Consider the following 12,802-nt stretch of genomic DNA (forward strand, 5'->3'; position numbering starts at 1 on the left):
GAAATAAACATAAACAGGAAAAAATTGAAGTAAACAAGGAACTATATGACATGCATGGGAAGTTGTTATCAATTTTATAAGAGGAAGGAAGAAAGGAATAATACTTTGGGGGTGGGGGGGAGGAAGATACAAAGTATTCTGGAAGCAATGAACATCACTCTCTCAACACTTGCAATTTCAACATAATTTTAACAATTGGTTACATTATTAAAATAAACCTCTGAAACAATCTGCAAAAAAAAAAAAAAAAAATTGGCAGTATCTAAGGAACGATGATTTTCATAGCCAAGGAAATCTTTCAAGCAGTGTTGCTGGTCTTTAAAACAAAAGCAATATTTAACCTTTTAAAAGTTTGATTTCTACTGCTAATATTCTTGGTTCCATGCTAGATGGTGCCTCTTAAGTGGTCGGCTGCATTGCCGGACGATTTTTGCATGCTTTAATGGATAAATATTTTACCAGTTAAACAAAATTATTTTGAGTTTTTTTCAACATTTTAATCCTCTAACCTGTTAAACCAGACTCTTACAGAAACATCAATGTTTCAGGGATGACAATTGCTGTTGGCATAGTAGTTGACAAGGTAGTTAAAATTAACCGTTAAAAGCCAACATGACTAACTCTTGCAGAAGTACTCCACTCCACCAAAAAGCAGAATATACTCTAAATGAATTCAACTTCCTGTTTCAAGTTCACACCAAATGTGACACAAAAATGGCCACAAAAAAAGAAAACAAAATATTAAGAAGTATCAAGGACTTCAACGACACTGCAAAGATGTACCTTGGTGGTTAAAACTGACTTGTGCATGATGTACCATGCTTCAGGTCATGGCCAGAAACAAACAGAATTGATACAAAAAAATATATATGCCGAATGCAAGAATAAATGATGTTTCCCATAGCATAACGGGCCTTGGTGACGCATGCATTGGGTTTCGTAACGGTGCTTCAACTTACATCCAAAGTGAACAGCTCTCCCTTCTATAGAGGCCAAAAGCCAGGCAACAGTTGGCCAAAAACATCCTTTAAGATACGTAAGGAAACATAATCAATGCTGAGGATTTTGTGTTTCTTGGACTGGATTTTATATGTGCCAATTAGTAAAATAGATGCAGAGGACCAAAGTATCACTTGGTTAATGATTAGTACTGAGCAAATCTATCGTTTAAAATCACATTAAATATAAACAAGAAGGCATCTGGTAGTCTGAAGAAGTACCCACATATGCATCAACCTTCACCCTTCCCCTTCCTCCCTATATTCAAGCCAAGCAGCTTCAATCCCCCGACTAGGAACGGTCAAAGCAAAAAAAAAGCGAAATCTTAAACGATCTAAAACACAAGATCTTGCCATTTGTTTTCCTAGTAATAATGATGACAGATATATTCCTGTTTTTCTCATTTTGTCCTCTTTTTATAGTCATGAATGAGTAATTTCACTGTTACCTCCTCAGCTGAGATTTATATACAGAACAAACCTTGTTTGAAATTCCCTTACATCATCTCAGTCCGGGAGAGAAACATAAACAAACAACGAAGTGAAGTCGAGAATAGAAATCTTACAGCGTAGAGAAATGACTGCTGTTGACGATGGTAATACAAAGAATATTGAAAAGAGAGGACTGGCAAATATTGATGAATAAAATGATACTGACATGCAAGACCATCTAGATGACGTGCTACAGACGAGGTACGATAACGAAGAATGAAATGAAACACCATGCAGTTACTGCCTGCCCGACATGATCTCAACAGACTGTCACATTTACAAATGACCAAACCTTTGTCATTGTATCGATAAAATATACTTGTATCCCCCGGAAACAACCACTTTCTAAGATACATTGTATAAATTATATTAATATGGCAGATTGATTGCTGAGAGGGGAATATGATCAATCGGACTGTACCTTTTTGATTTAGAATAGCTGACCAGTTATCTATCATAAGTATGTTCCACTTTAAGCCAGATTCACTCAAAATCTATCATAAAAACATTCCCCCCTTATTGTGGGGCATTAATTGCCTGTAGTCAGCCCCAGTAGAAGTATTAAATGACATTTGAGTTCTATATTAAAACAGAGGAGGCTAGGCTAGGTAACTGCTACTGGGAATGTGTGGTAGGTCTAGGTTGATCCTGATGTTTGGTTTGTACCAATTCCCACAATTATAGAAAATGTACAGCACTTTACAAATATTTAATATTTTAGATATAGTTATAAAAGGTATCATACTTCTCTTACCTTCTTTCAAATAATATGTTTGATGTAAAGATAACAGTGAACAGTATAATTTAATGCAAACAAGGCAAGTTAAGAACGTACGTTCATTATTAACAAAGGATCTCATTCGTATAAAGAATGTTGGTAAAAAAAAATTATGAGTCTGTAGGGATCAGATTTATAGTCGAATGGAAGCTGCATTGCATTTTAAACCATATAATGTTTCAATCCACCGTATCATAGTAGACAGTAAAAGAAAGGAAAAATTTAAAATGAATATGAAAACAGGACAGAGCTAGGTGTACACTGAAGCATGCTAGGGTGAAGGAAGCTGGACTAGAGAGGGTTCAGACAAAGAAAGGCCATGCTTCTTTCTTTTTACCTGTTAGAGGTACCTCATTCTGATGGCTGGGTGGGAAGGTGGTAGACTTGGGTAAGGGGTCCTTAGGGGGATCTGAAAAGTGGTAATAGGGGGTGATAAAAATAGGTGCAGTGGTGGGATAATGATTATGTAAACAGTGACATCCATAACAGTGAGACTCTTAAAAATACAACCTAAACTGATCAAAGAAATGATTTACTTTGCCCCAGAGAGAATAAAGGGAACAAACCGATAGCTTTTAATAGGCAGAGATCAAAAGTCCAGCTAACTTCCACACGGTTGATAACAGGTGTAATTTGCATAGATTCAGTCGCAAACATTGAAACGGAATGAAATCGTTACGACTGTGGTTGGCTAATCGTCAAAAGCAATTGCCAGTGTCATTTTGGCTATGTATCACAAGTTAATACTTTTTCCCTTCCCCTTACTTGGCATACAATGTTTCTCAGTACACACTGTTCATATCTCTCAAACATTCTATATCTATTGCTGTTGCTATAGCAATGACAAATTGTTAACATTCTTTACTGTCATACATTCAGTCAGGCAGTTTGTACAAAAGAGGGAGGAACTACCTTTACTTGGCATGGGGAGTGGGGGTGGGAGAGGGGGCAAGATGTCATGTCATCCAGGGGAGGAGTCGATTGGGAGAAGTGTCCCCTCCCCTTTGTAAATATTTTTGGACAACTGGAGGGTGCTTACATGCAATATGGTGCCATATATGATGCAACTTTTGTAATAATGTTGAAGAATTTTTCACTGTTTAGGTTGTACCACACTAATAAATGTTATATATTTAAGTATTGTACACTTCAAAGTTTTGTGACATTCTCTCTGCCAGTGGGGTAGGTAAAGGAGGGGGGGGTGGGGCCTAAGGTCTGTCAATAATATACATGGTTGTGCCCCTGGTGAGGACAAAATATAAAGATGAATGAACTTATGAAGACCATGTACATACACAGTTACATATATATATATATATATATAAAGAGAGAAAGAGGGAGGGAGTGCAGTGATGAGTTACAAAATGAATACATAATTAGTCATGTGACACTATAGAGCTTTAACGATTGGACGAAAGGAAATTCAGCCCATCTGCAGATGCTGCTTCAGGAGAGATGGTTATCTTAAAAAACCCGCAATACAACCTTACCTGCTTGAGACTGCACGGATTCTCGATTAACTGGAGGGAAGGTGGTGGATTTTGGCAAGGTTTTTTGAGCAGGTTCATGTTTGGGCTCTAAATAACATAAAATTAAAGCGGTTAGGATATGAAGTGATGGCACTGAGCTTTATATTTATGATATATTTTAAACTGCGAATGGGAAAACCAAAAAAAATGAGCATTATTTGTCAGTGATGTATAGATTGCACTGTGATTATTATATGACAAAAAAAAATGATTGTTAGTAGATATTTACATCCTGTCGGTGAAGGCTGAAGTTTTTTTGGTCACAACAAGTTTCCAACTTCAGAAACTTGTTTGAGACAAGTCCTCTTGCAAATGTTAGAAGCTATCATGGGTGAGGAATTTATACAGTTAATATAGCAAAACAGAGAGAAATTAGAATACCAATGAATAACATATGACAAAAATAATGAAAATATATATATATGTATATAAAATGATGAAAGGTACGTCATGATGTCCAAACTACCAAATGTGCAAAGTGATATTGAAGGAGGGACAAGCAAGAAAATCTTGCAAACTGTACTTCAATATTTCCAAATCTTACCAAATAATTCATGAAATACGGGGAATAAAATAATTTGGAAATCTGTCCTATCGAGGATGAGATCAAGTCCGATATGGAGCCAGGCGACTCACTCACCAAAATTGAGAAACTTATGAGCAAAGAATTCCTCAGAGTTAGAATCATGACACAAATTAACACCTGCAAGACATTCCCCAAATCCCAGAGTTTAACCTCAAAAAGGACCTCAATTCCTTCCATCTTACCATCTTTTATGAACGAGACTGCTTCCAGTATATCGCCGGCGCTGCTGCTCCTCATGAATTGGAGATTTACCGCCGAATTCTCTTCGGCGTTGATGCCCCCTCCGGGATCCTCAGTGGATGACCTTTGACCCCTCAGAGTAGGGAAGGACGAGTGGAGAGCTTCTGCGGACCAGGAAAGACGAGACTTCCATTGGTGTCTTTGCAAGTTGGGGGCAGTATATATAAATGATTGCAATACCATTCAGCCACAACCAACATCCAGTTTTACAACCTTCTGCTTCAAGTGGTAGATGGGTAACTTATTTCTTAAATAGTGGATAGTACATAGGTAAATGGGTAATTAATTTCTTAAATAGTGGATAGTACAAAGGTAGATTGGTAACTTATTTCTTAAATAGTGGATAGTACATAGGTAAATGGGTAATTTATTTCTTAAATAGTGGATAGTGCAAAGGTAAATTGGTAACTTATTTCTTAAATAGTGGATAGTACAAAGGTAGATGGGTAACTTATTTCATAATAGTGGATAATACAAAGGTAGATGGGTAACTTATTTCTTAAATAGTGGATAGTGCAAAGGTAGATGGGTAACTTATTTCTTAAATAGTGGATAGTGCAAAGGTAAATGGGTAACTTATTTCTTAAATAGTGGATAATACAAAGGATTTCTAGGAATCAATGGCACTGAACTAACTGAGGTTTCCCATTCTAGCCCAATAGTCGCTGTGATCTTTCAAAATTTGTTTTGCAAATTTGCCCGTCAATATCAACTGCTGTATTTGCTATTAAAACACAAATACCTCTTTAAGACAATATCTGCCTTATACTTCAAATCAATAATTATGAACAGTTTGCTTGTTCCTCAAGGAGGAAAGGGTTTTCAAAATAAGCAAGTCAAATATTTCAAAAAAATTTGATTCCTAAAGGAGTTTATAACACCCTCTCCCACCACCCCCTTCCCCCCCCCCTTTAGAATGATGGGATCCCTCACCTGATTGTTCGCCTATTAGCTGTGCAGTTCTCATTACGCTGTTACCGTACGCAGGATCCACCGTCATGGAACGTTGTCTGGTTAATGTAGGATACAGATCGGTCTCTGAACCTGTAGAAATAACCCAAATCATCAAGTTTTAAAGGCAGTCAAATAGATAGCAAAAATAAAAAAAATCTCTGGGGTTGGTTAAATAAAATTTCATGTTATATGAATAGAACATTCCAATATTCCCTAAAACAACAATCTTCAGAAATTTCTCATGACATATTACAACACTTTGCTTCTGGTTACATCATATCATTTCTTCAAGTGAACCTGTGTACCCACTCCTTCACTGAAAGTCCAAAAACCCTGACAAGATTAGCATGTAGTAAAAGTATTTTATATTCAGATATGTAAATTTTGTTATGGCAAAGCGTGACCTGTATTCTATAATTTAAAATATGTCATTCTTTCTTAGGAGGTACTACTCTTTAATAAACGTCTAACGTGTAATAGAGATTGTACAGTTCTTCCTTGTATGAAAGAATCATTGCTAGGTAGTATCAAACAGTATTCAACAGCTCTCAGTTGTTACAACATCTTAAGCAAACAAAGAGCTGTCTTAGGAAAGTCATTTCAAGTATACTATGGCTAATATCAGACTTGAGTTAAATTCACAACTTTGCAAAATTCAGAATTTCGAACTATGATACCAACCATTGCTCAAAATCAGGAGAAGATTAGCAGAAGAGGACACTTGTTTTAAAAGCAATGAAGGGTCAAGGAAGCAACATTCAGTACTGAAATGTTTGGAGTGACAAAAAGCATTAAATTTGAAATATGATCAGCATTGACCTTTCTGAACATGAAACTCTGACATTAAAATCGATGATAGCATGAATTATGATTTTAATTTGTAGCTTTGCTAAGAAGTTGTCTCCTTGTGAAAATAATAAATCCATGAATTGAATTCACATCATTTTTCAAAAAAATGAAAAACAATTAATTTAACTAGTTCTGTATGATAGTTTTCATTCATGATTAAAGTGTAAAATGGTGACTGACAGAATAAAAAGCAAAAACCAACTATAAAATAAAAGCTAAAATATGAAGAAGAAGAAGAAATGAAAGATTATGTCTTAAAACCAAGATTAAATTAGAAACGGTAATACCATTATAGGTTTTGTGGCTATGAAAACATGCAACCATGGCATCCCCACAATGTGCATACTAACAGACAGTTTAAACAGACAGAGGACAGACAGTATTTACATATTATCACTGTCTCTCCTATCATAATTTAACTGAAAGATTACATAACTGAACTTGACCAGAAGACAACATACGGATACTGCTAGCATTATTACTATATTTTATCTGACAGGTGCTATACTTACACTGTATAGAATCCTATATAAAAGCACTTAACATACATACATACACACGAATATACACGCAATTGGGGGACAACTAGATGTCCCCCATTTAAAAAATTTGTCCCCCCCTTCTAGGTGTTTGTTCAAACAGCAGTTCCCTAATTGATGTGTCGGTTCATGCTGCATACAGAGCAGGAGCCTGGGTTTTAATCCCAGGAGAGGCTGGAAGTCTTTTTTCATACTGTTCTGGATTTTCCAAGCTTGTTGCCGTTTCAAATAAATAAATATATATTTATGTATACACATATATACATATACTCACACAAACTCCTGCACACACATATGCAAACATTCGTGCAAATACATATTTACACCGAACTCACTGTAGAGGTTCCATCAATCCTCTGGTAGGGCACTAAAAATGGCAGCCGTTTTTTTTTAATAAACAACACTCATTCATTCATTCAGATCAGGACCAACGGCAATATGCATTAGTGAGTAATTACTGTACTCCATCATTATTTATCCCTATAGACTCAATCTTTCTCTTCTTATTAAGGATCCCTCACTAGTACTTTAATATCCTCTGACACAAAAGAGTGACCATCATACTTAAAATCTACTTTCCCTGACTAGCTATTCCCATTTTCTCTGGTCCAACCCGACTCACCATTCTCCACCAGTTTTGCAAGGTCTTTAAGCTTGATGGTCGCAGTGCCATCGTCCTCGGTCGTCTCTATGTGAGAATCCAGGTTGGCACTTTCGATTCTCAACCTCCTCATATCTTCTGGATAAATGATGGAATATAGCAGGGAGTATATATAAAGAAGCATGGTGACCAGAGCGAATGTAGGGTTTGTGAATAAAGCTTGTGATGAAACATTCAAAGAGGTGGTGTATCATGTAAAATATGAGTTTTATTTTCTCGGAACTTTGCTAACCTTAGACTATTTTAAAAACTAACAAAATAAAAAAGAATTGAGACTTGTTAAAAAATTCAAATTTCTCTTAAAATTTCTAATTTAAAATAATTTTAATTGAATTTTTACTCAAGGTAGTTATTCAGGATATCATTGATATTTTTAGTGCTCAAGAGTCAATGCTCTATGAATATACAGAGATTGCCATTGTGATGTAAAATTTCATAACAATGCTCTACACACTCGCTGTTCATCCTAATTAATGCCCAAAGGAAAGTAGCATCTCAGTTTATTTGTCGCTGCTTTTAACATTCTGAATTTCTGATTGTTCCATAATGAATGAAATTGCTTTGACTACTTGGGTGGGGGGGGGGGAATTGCCCACAAACAATCAATGAAATCATGTATTCTTTCATAAATTAACCTGCATGGTTGAACTAGACTGTTGATAGCCTAATCCATTAGGTCCCAATAGTAGCTAGAAACATTAACTATTCAGTGCTGCCTTGCATAGGTTGATCATCTGTGACCACATTTTGAGCAATATATAAAACCTGTACATTTTTACTTAAGTCGATGTACACTACATCTCAGTTGCAAGGTATTGCTTTGAGAAAGGTATTAAACAACTATAAAGAAGAAAATGGAGTGTATACATCCTGCTTGATTAGCGTTTGAAACTGTGTTTCCCGATTCTTAGTTTCTGTTTCCTCTTTAGAATGAAAATGAAAATGAGCACTACCTAGAAGCTGCTGTTAATGAATTATTGTCAAAGATAATGCCAGGTGGTGTCAAGCATTCACAGTAACAAAGAGAGGGGGGCGGGGGAATACTATCGTTATCAGTAAATGTCAGTAAATAATTTAGACTCTTCACCTACTGACCTCAGAAACTGTAGTCTTGGTTTCATTTTTTAATTACGACATGCTGCCTTCACTCTTCGTCTGGTTTCAATAGCCTACGGTAATCTAAGTTTTAGGTAGCATCTAATTAATAGTACCACTCACGACATATATCAGAGACAGATCCTGGGGGAAGGGGAGGTGTTCACTCCCCCCACCCTTTTTTTCTACCCCACACAAATAACTGAGAGCACTTAATCAACAAGACCTTTTTCACACAGACTTAACTATAGACTTATTTTATAGCCGACATATGCCTCAGAACGAACCATTTGGCTTCTAAAATGTCCCAATTTTAAAAAATATTTTCCCCCTTTGGGAGTGGCTACACCTCCTCCCTTTTAAGATCCTGGAATCCCCTCTCATGAAATGTTAACATTTGTTAAATAAAATGAGATAGGGAATAGCTGAAGGGCAAGATAAACATTTTTAAAATGTGACTTTGTAACACTCGCATAGCTATCACAACAATGCTCTATGTTATGAACATGAATGTTACCAAGGAAGTTGTTAAGTGGGAGGGAAAAAGTAAAAAGTGGGGGGGGCTGGGGGGCAGCAGGTGAGTTTTTCTGGTCTTTTCTTGTCATGTGATGTATTTCAGATGTGTCGACCTTCCTTGATTTGGTGATGTATGAGTGAATGTGTATATACTACCATCACCAATAACAAAGCTTACACAAGCCATGTATAAAATGTTGACATGACTGAATGTAAAGCATGCAATGGATTAAAACTAATAACACCGATAAAATGCTTCTTGAGACCGTTACTACCACAGGTGATGCTCAAATCGGTTTCTCTTGCAGCTCAGATGATAATACTCATTGAACGGTTACTGCTCTTGGAATTCCAAACCTGACTATTAAAAATCTCAAACAGCTACCAAGTACACAGTGTAATGGCACCATCGCTATGGCAACTGACTTGAAGAATAAGTAAAACCATTTGAGTCTCACAATAGTTTGACCACTGACTCTTCTTTATTACCCAAATGTTTTTTATGAAAACTTCAGTTTTGAAGGAAAATGTCATCCCTGGATCCAAGAATTATCTCAGAAAGAGAACACTCTTCTGAGAGAGACTACTTCAACTTAAATTCAGGTATAATGGTAAAATGATAAAAGATCATCGCATGGAGAAAATGTTGACTTATTCTCACCCTGAGGCGATGTAGAGTCACTTCTACCCCACCCTGTCGAGAATGACCTCGGGTGTGGCTTTTGTTCCCGTTTCTCGGTCTTGGATCCTAGCAACCTCTTCTTCCGTTTCTCCTCCAGCTTGTCCAATGGAAGGTTGCTCAAGTCGAGTCCATACACCTTCTTGGCAAGCATTTTAGTCAAGGTGTCCATGGTTTTCTGATAAAGAATAATCATAATCGAGAGTGTATCGACAATGTAATATCACGATGCTTGCCACAAGATTTGATCCAAATGACTACTGCAATGTTCTGTAAAGAGAGACTAGTATGGTACCGGTTTTTGGCTTGCATTATCGGTATCAACCGATATCAGTGATGTCGGTCTGATATCGTTATCGGTAATAGTTGCGTCATTTTCGGATGGGAGTTCCCGACCGATACCGCTCCATCAAAACAAATCACTAGAATTCAGTCATGTTAAGAATGTAGTATTAAGAAACAACATTGAATAAGCAGGGATGAAATGAAGATGAACTTTACACAGATATGGGCTAATGTTAGGCTACAGTTCTTTATTTTGTATTATTATTAGCGGTATCGAATTGGTATCCGCTGATAGTATGAGTTGAAATATTGGTTATCGGCAAATGTTTATAGCAAGAATATTGGTGCACAACTAAAAGAGACCATGACGTATTTGAAATTTAACCTTCATGGGAATTTCATGAAGTTGAGTGTTCAATGAAGTACTGACAAATTATGTTGTTAGATTTTGATTACCATACATCTTTTAACTATAGCAGTGATAGACGATGTTGTATATTGTTTTTATCTTTAACATGGTAATAGAAAGAAAATCCTTGACAAAAACGTTTTGCACAATGCCTCTTAATGAATCCAAGCAAGAAAATTGCTTGTTAAAAAGTCTTAACATAAACTGGTCAATTTTTAACATAAACTGCAAAATTTGTTAAGAAATACCTTGTACAAGATACATATGAATATTTCCAAAACTGCAAGAAGTTGTTTGTGTTTATGTCGTTTAACCATTAATACTTCATTCAGACACTTACCGCCCATTCCTTGATTAGCTCCTCCCAATGTGTCAACGATGAAAGAACATGTAGAAAGTCATCCCACAACTCCACTGAGACCTGGATTTCCAGGTTAGCTTTGATCCAAGTAATAATGAGAGTCTAAAAACATGGGAGACAGTAAAACAGAATTAATTAGTGTGTGAGATTACCGACAGATGGGTATATCTTAAATTTTCAAAACAGGAAAAAAAAAAAAAAAAGGTAAAAGTAATTCTTACTACTATATAGTCACGAAAAGATGCCGGTATGATGAAACCGAGAAAGTGGAATCCGTAAAGACAATAATTACTGAATGTGATTATTGACAGATTTATAATACCGATATATAATATGATGAAGATGAAAAGATTCATACAGCAAAATCAAAAACTTTGCTTTCATTCCAAGTCTTTGAAAACAAAACTCTGTTCCCAAGTAGAACTTTTGTGAGTAATTTCTGGTACATTTCCTTCTATCGGACTACCAACTTGGTATTGTAATTATCAATCAAACATACTATTAAGCATCTACAATATATGCCCTTCAGTTGCTTAATACACATACTCTATAATCTTGTGTACCGTATTATTACATAAAAGAACCTAGATGTCAAAACACTGAAGCATTGATATTTTTGACATTTCTGTATGATCAGTCACAGGTTAACAAACTTGTATGTGAATTAAAGGACCAACGACAATAAAAAACTAGGTCACAAGGGTCAATGTGAGTCAGTTCGGTGATCAGTAGGGTAATGTGTGGAGGCTTATTAGAGTGATACGTCACACGGCCACAAGAGCTTGAGTTGTGAGCTTTGTTCTTTGTTGCTTACTCCATTTTTTTTTCTAGAGCTGACATCTACAAAGAGTTTTAACCCAACATATCAGATTTTAACATTGCCTGAAAATTAACATTGTTTTCAAAGCAAAACTGTTTACTTGTCAACATGAAAATGATACGATTCCAACCCCTGGAGGCACCGTTACATTACACAATGGAAACTACAGCAACTTAATGATGTCACTTCCAAAGTGTATTATTTTACAGGGGGGAATGAGTGGTTCGCTTTCCTTTGTTGGAGGTACTCTCCTTATTAGCATATCTAATATATGATAATGTTATTATGCGGGTTGTTCCATATTTAACAAAGGATGGTCCATGGGAAACTGAATTTTTGACTGATGGAAGCGGAGCACATTCTAAGCATTGTGTGGAAGTTTGCAATCAATTCCTGGAGACAGTGTCTCCTACTTCATAACAGGGATACATCTCCATATGAGCACTGTATTGCACAATACAGTCACTGGTATATTTGTTAATACTTATACATTTTCCCTTGTTGGGTAAAGTTGGAATCACGGTCAAAACAATAAAGTGAAAAGTAAAGAGACCAGACTATTTTGCAGCCAGTGCGCAACCTATGACATCACACCTGTTTGCTTCAAGTCTACCTACGTTACGATCTGTGACAATTTCTATTATCGATACCTCGATAAATGCATACGCAAGAATGGTTAGCAAATTACACTGGGATGCTTGGAATATGTTCCTCTTTTATCAGTCAAAAAAATAAATTTTGCTCTGGACCATCATTTGAAAGGTCATCAATACCTTGAAGAGGGACGAGGCCAGCTGCTTCCCCAATGATAATCTTCCCTCACTTGGCTCTCCCTCCAGGACTCCCTGTGTAATTTTCAGAAGAACTTTCAGCAATTGTTCCCTGTAAAGAAAATTAATATGACATTACACAAAACTGTCTCTCTGCCTCTCCCTTAGTAAAAGACATGCAAAAAACTGCAAGCAAAACACACTGTTGACATCATCGCAAGAACAAGATAGAGTTCAATGA

The 12,802-nt window shown here is 36.3% G+C and overlaps 1 protein-coding gene across 11 annotated transcripts in view; it reads right to left on the reverse strand.

Moving 5' to 3' along the window:
- Nucleotides 1–12,802, reverse strand: part of LOC139970791 (ral GTPase-activating protein subunit alpha-1-like) — an 83,963-nt gene that overhangs the window by 29,614 nt on the left and 41,547 nt on the right. For 6 of the 11 annotated variants that reach the window (XM_071976791.1, XM_071976789.1, XM_071976788.1 and 3 more), the window contains 9 exons: nucleotides 12,565–12,673; nucleotides 10,951–11,073; nucleotides 9,899–10,094; nucleotides 7,588–7,704; nucleotides 5,557–5,667; nucleotides 4,566–4,727; nucleotides 3,759–3,845; nucleotides 2,606–2,677; nucleotides 960–1,025 (listed from right to left, as the gene is read on the reverse strand). In XM_071976791.1, the coding sequence (XP_071832892.1) occupies nucleotides 960–1,025; nucleotides 2,606–2,677; nucleotides 3,759–3,845; nucleotides 4,566–4,727; nucleotides 5,557–5,667; nucleotides 7,588–7,704; nucleotides 9,899–10,094; nucleotides 10,951–11,073; nucleotides 12,565–12,673 (1,043 nt within the window). The remainder of the gene's footprint in view (nucleotides 1–959; nucleotides 1,026–2,605; nucleotides 2,678–3,758; nucleotides 3,846–4,565; nucleotides 4,728–5,556; nucleotides 5,668–7,587; nucleotides 7,705–9,898; nucleotides 10,095–10,950; nucleotides 11,074–12,564; nucleotides 12,674–12,802) is intronic. The other 5 variants (XM_071976794.1, XM_071976793.1, XM_071976792.1 and 2 more) reach the window with 5 other exon arrangements.

This window comes from Apostichopus japonicus, chromosome 8, assembly GCF_037975245.1.
Source record: "Apostichopus japonicus isolate 1M-3 chromosome 8, ASM3797524v1, whole genome shotgun sequence".
Classification (NCBI taxonomy): domain Eukaryota; kingdom Metazoa; phylum Echinodermata; class Holothuroidea; order Aspidochirotida; family Stichopodidae; genus Apostichopus; species Apostichopus japonicus.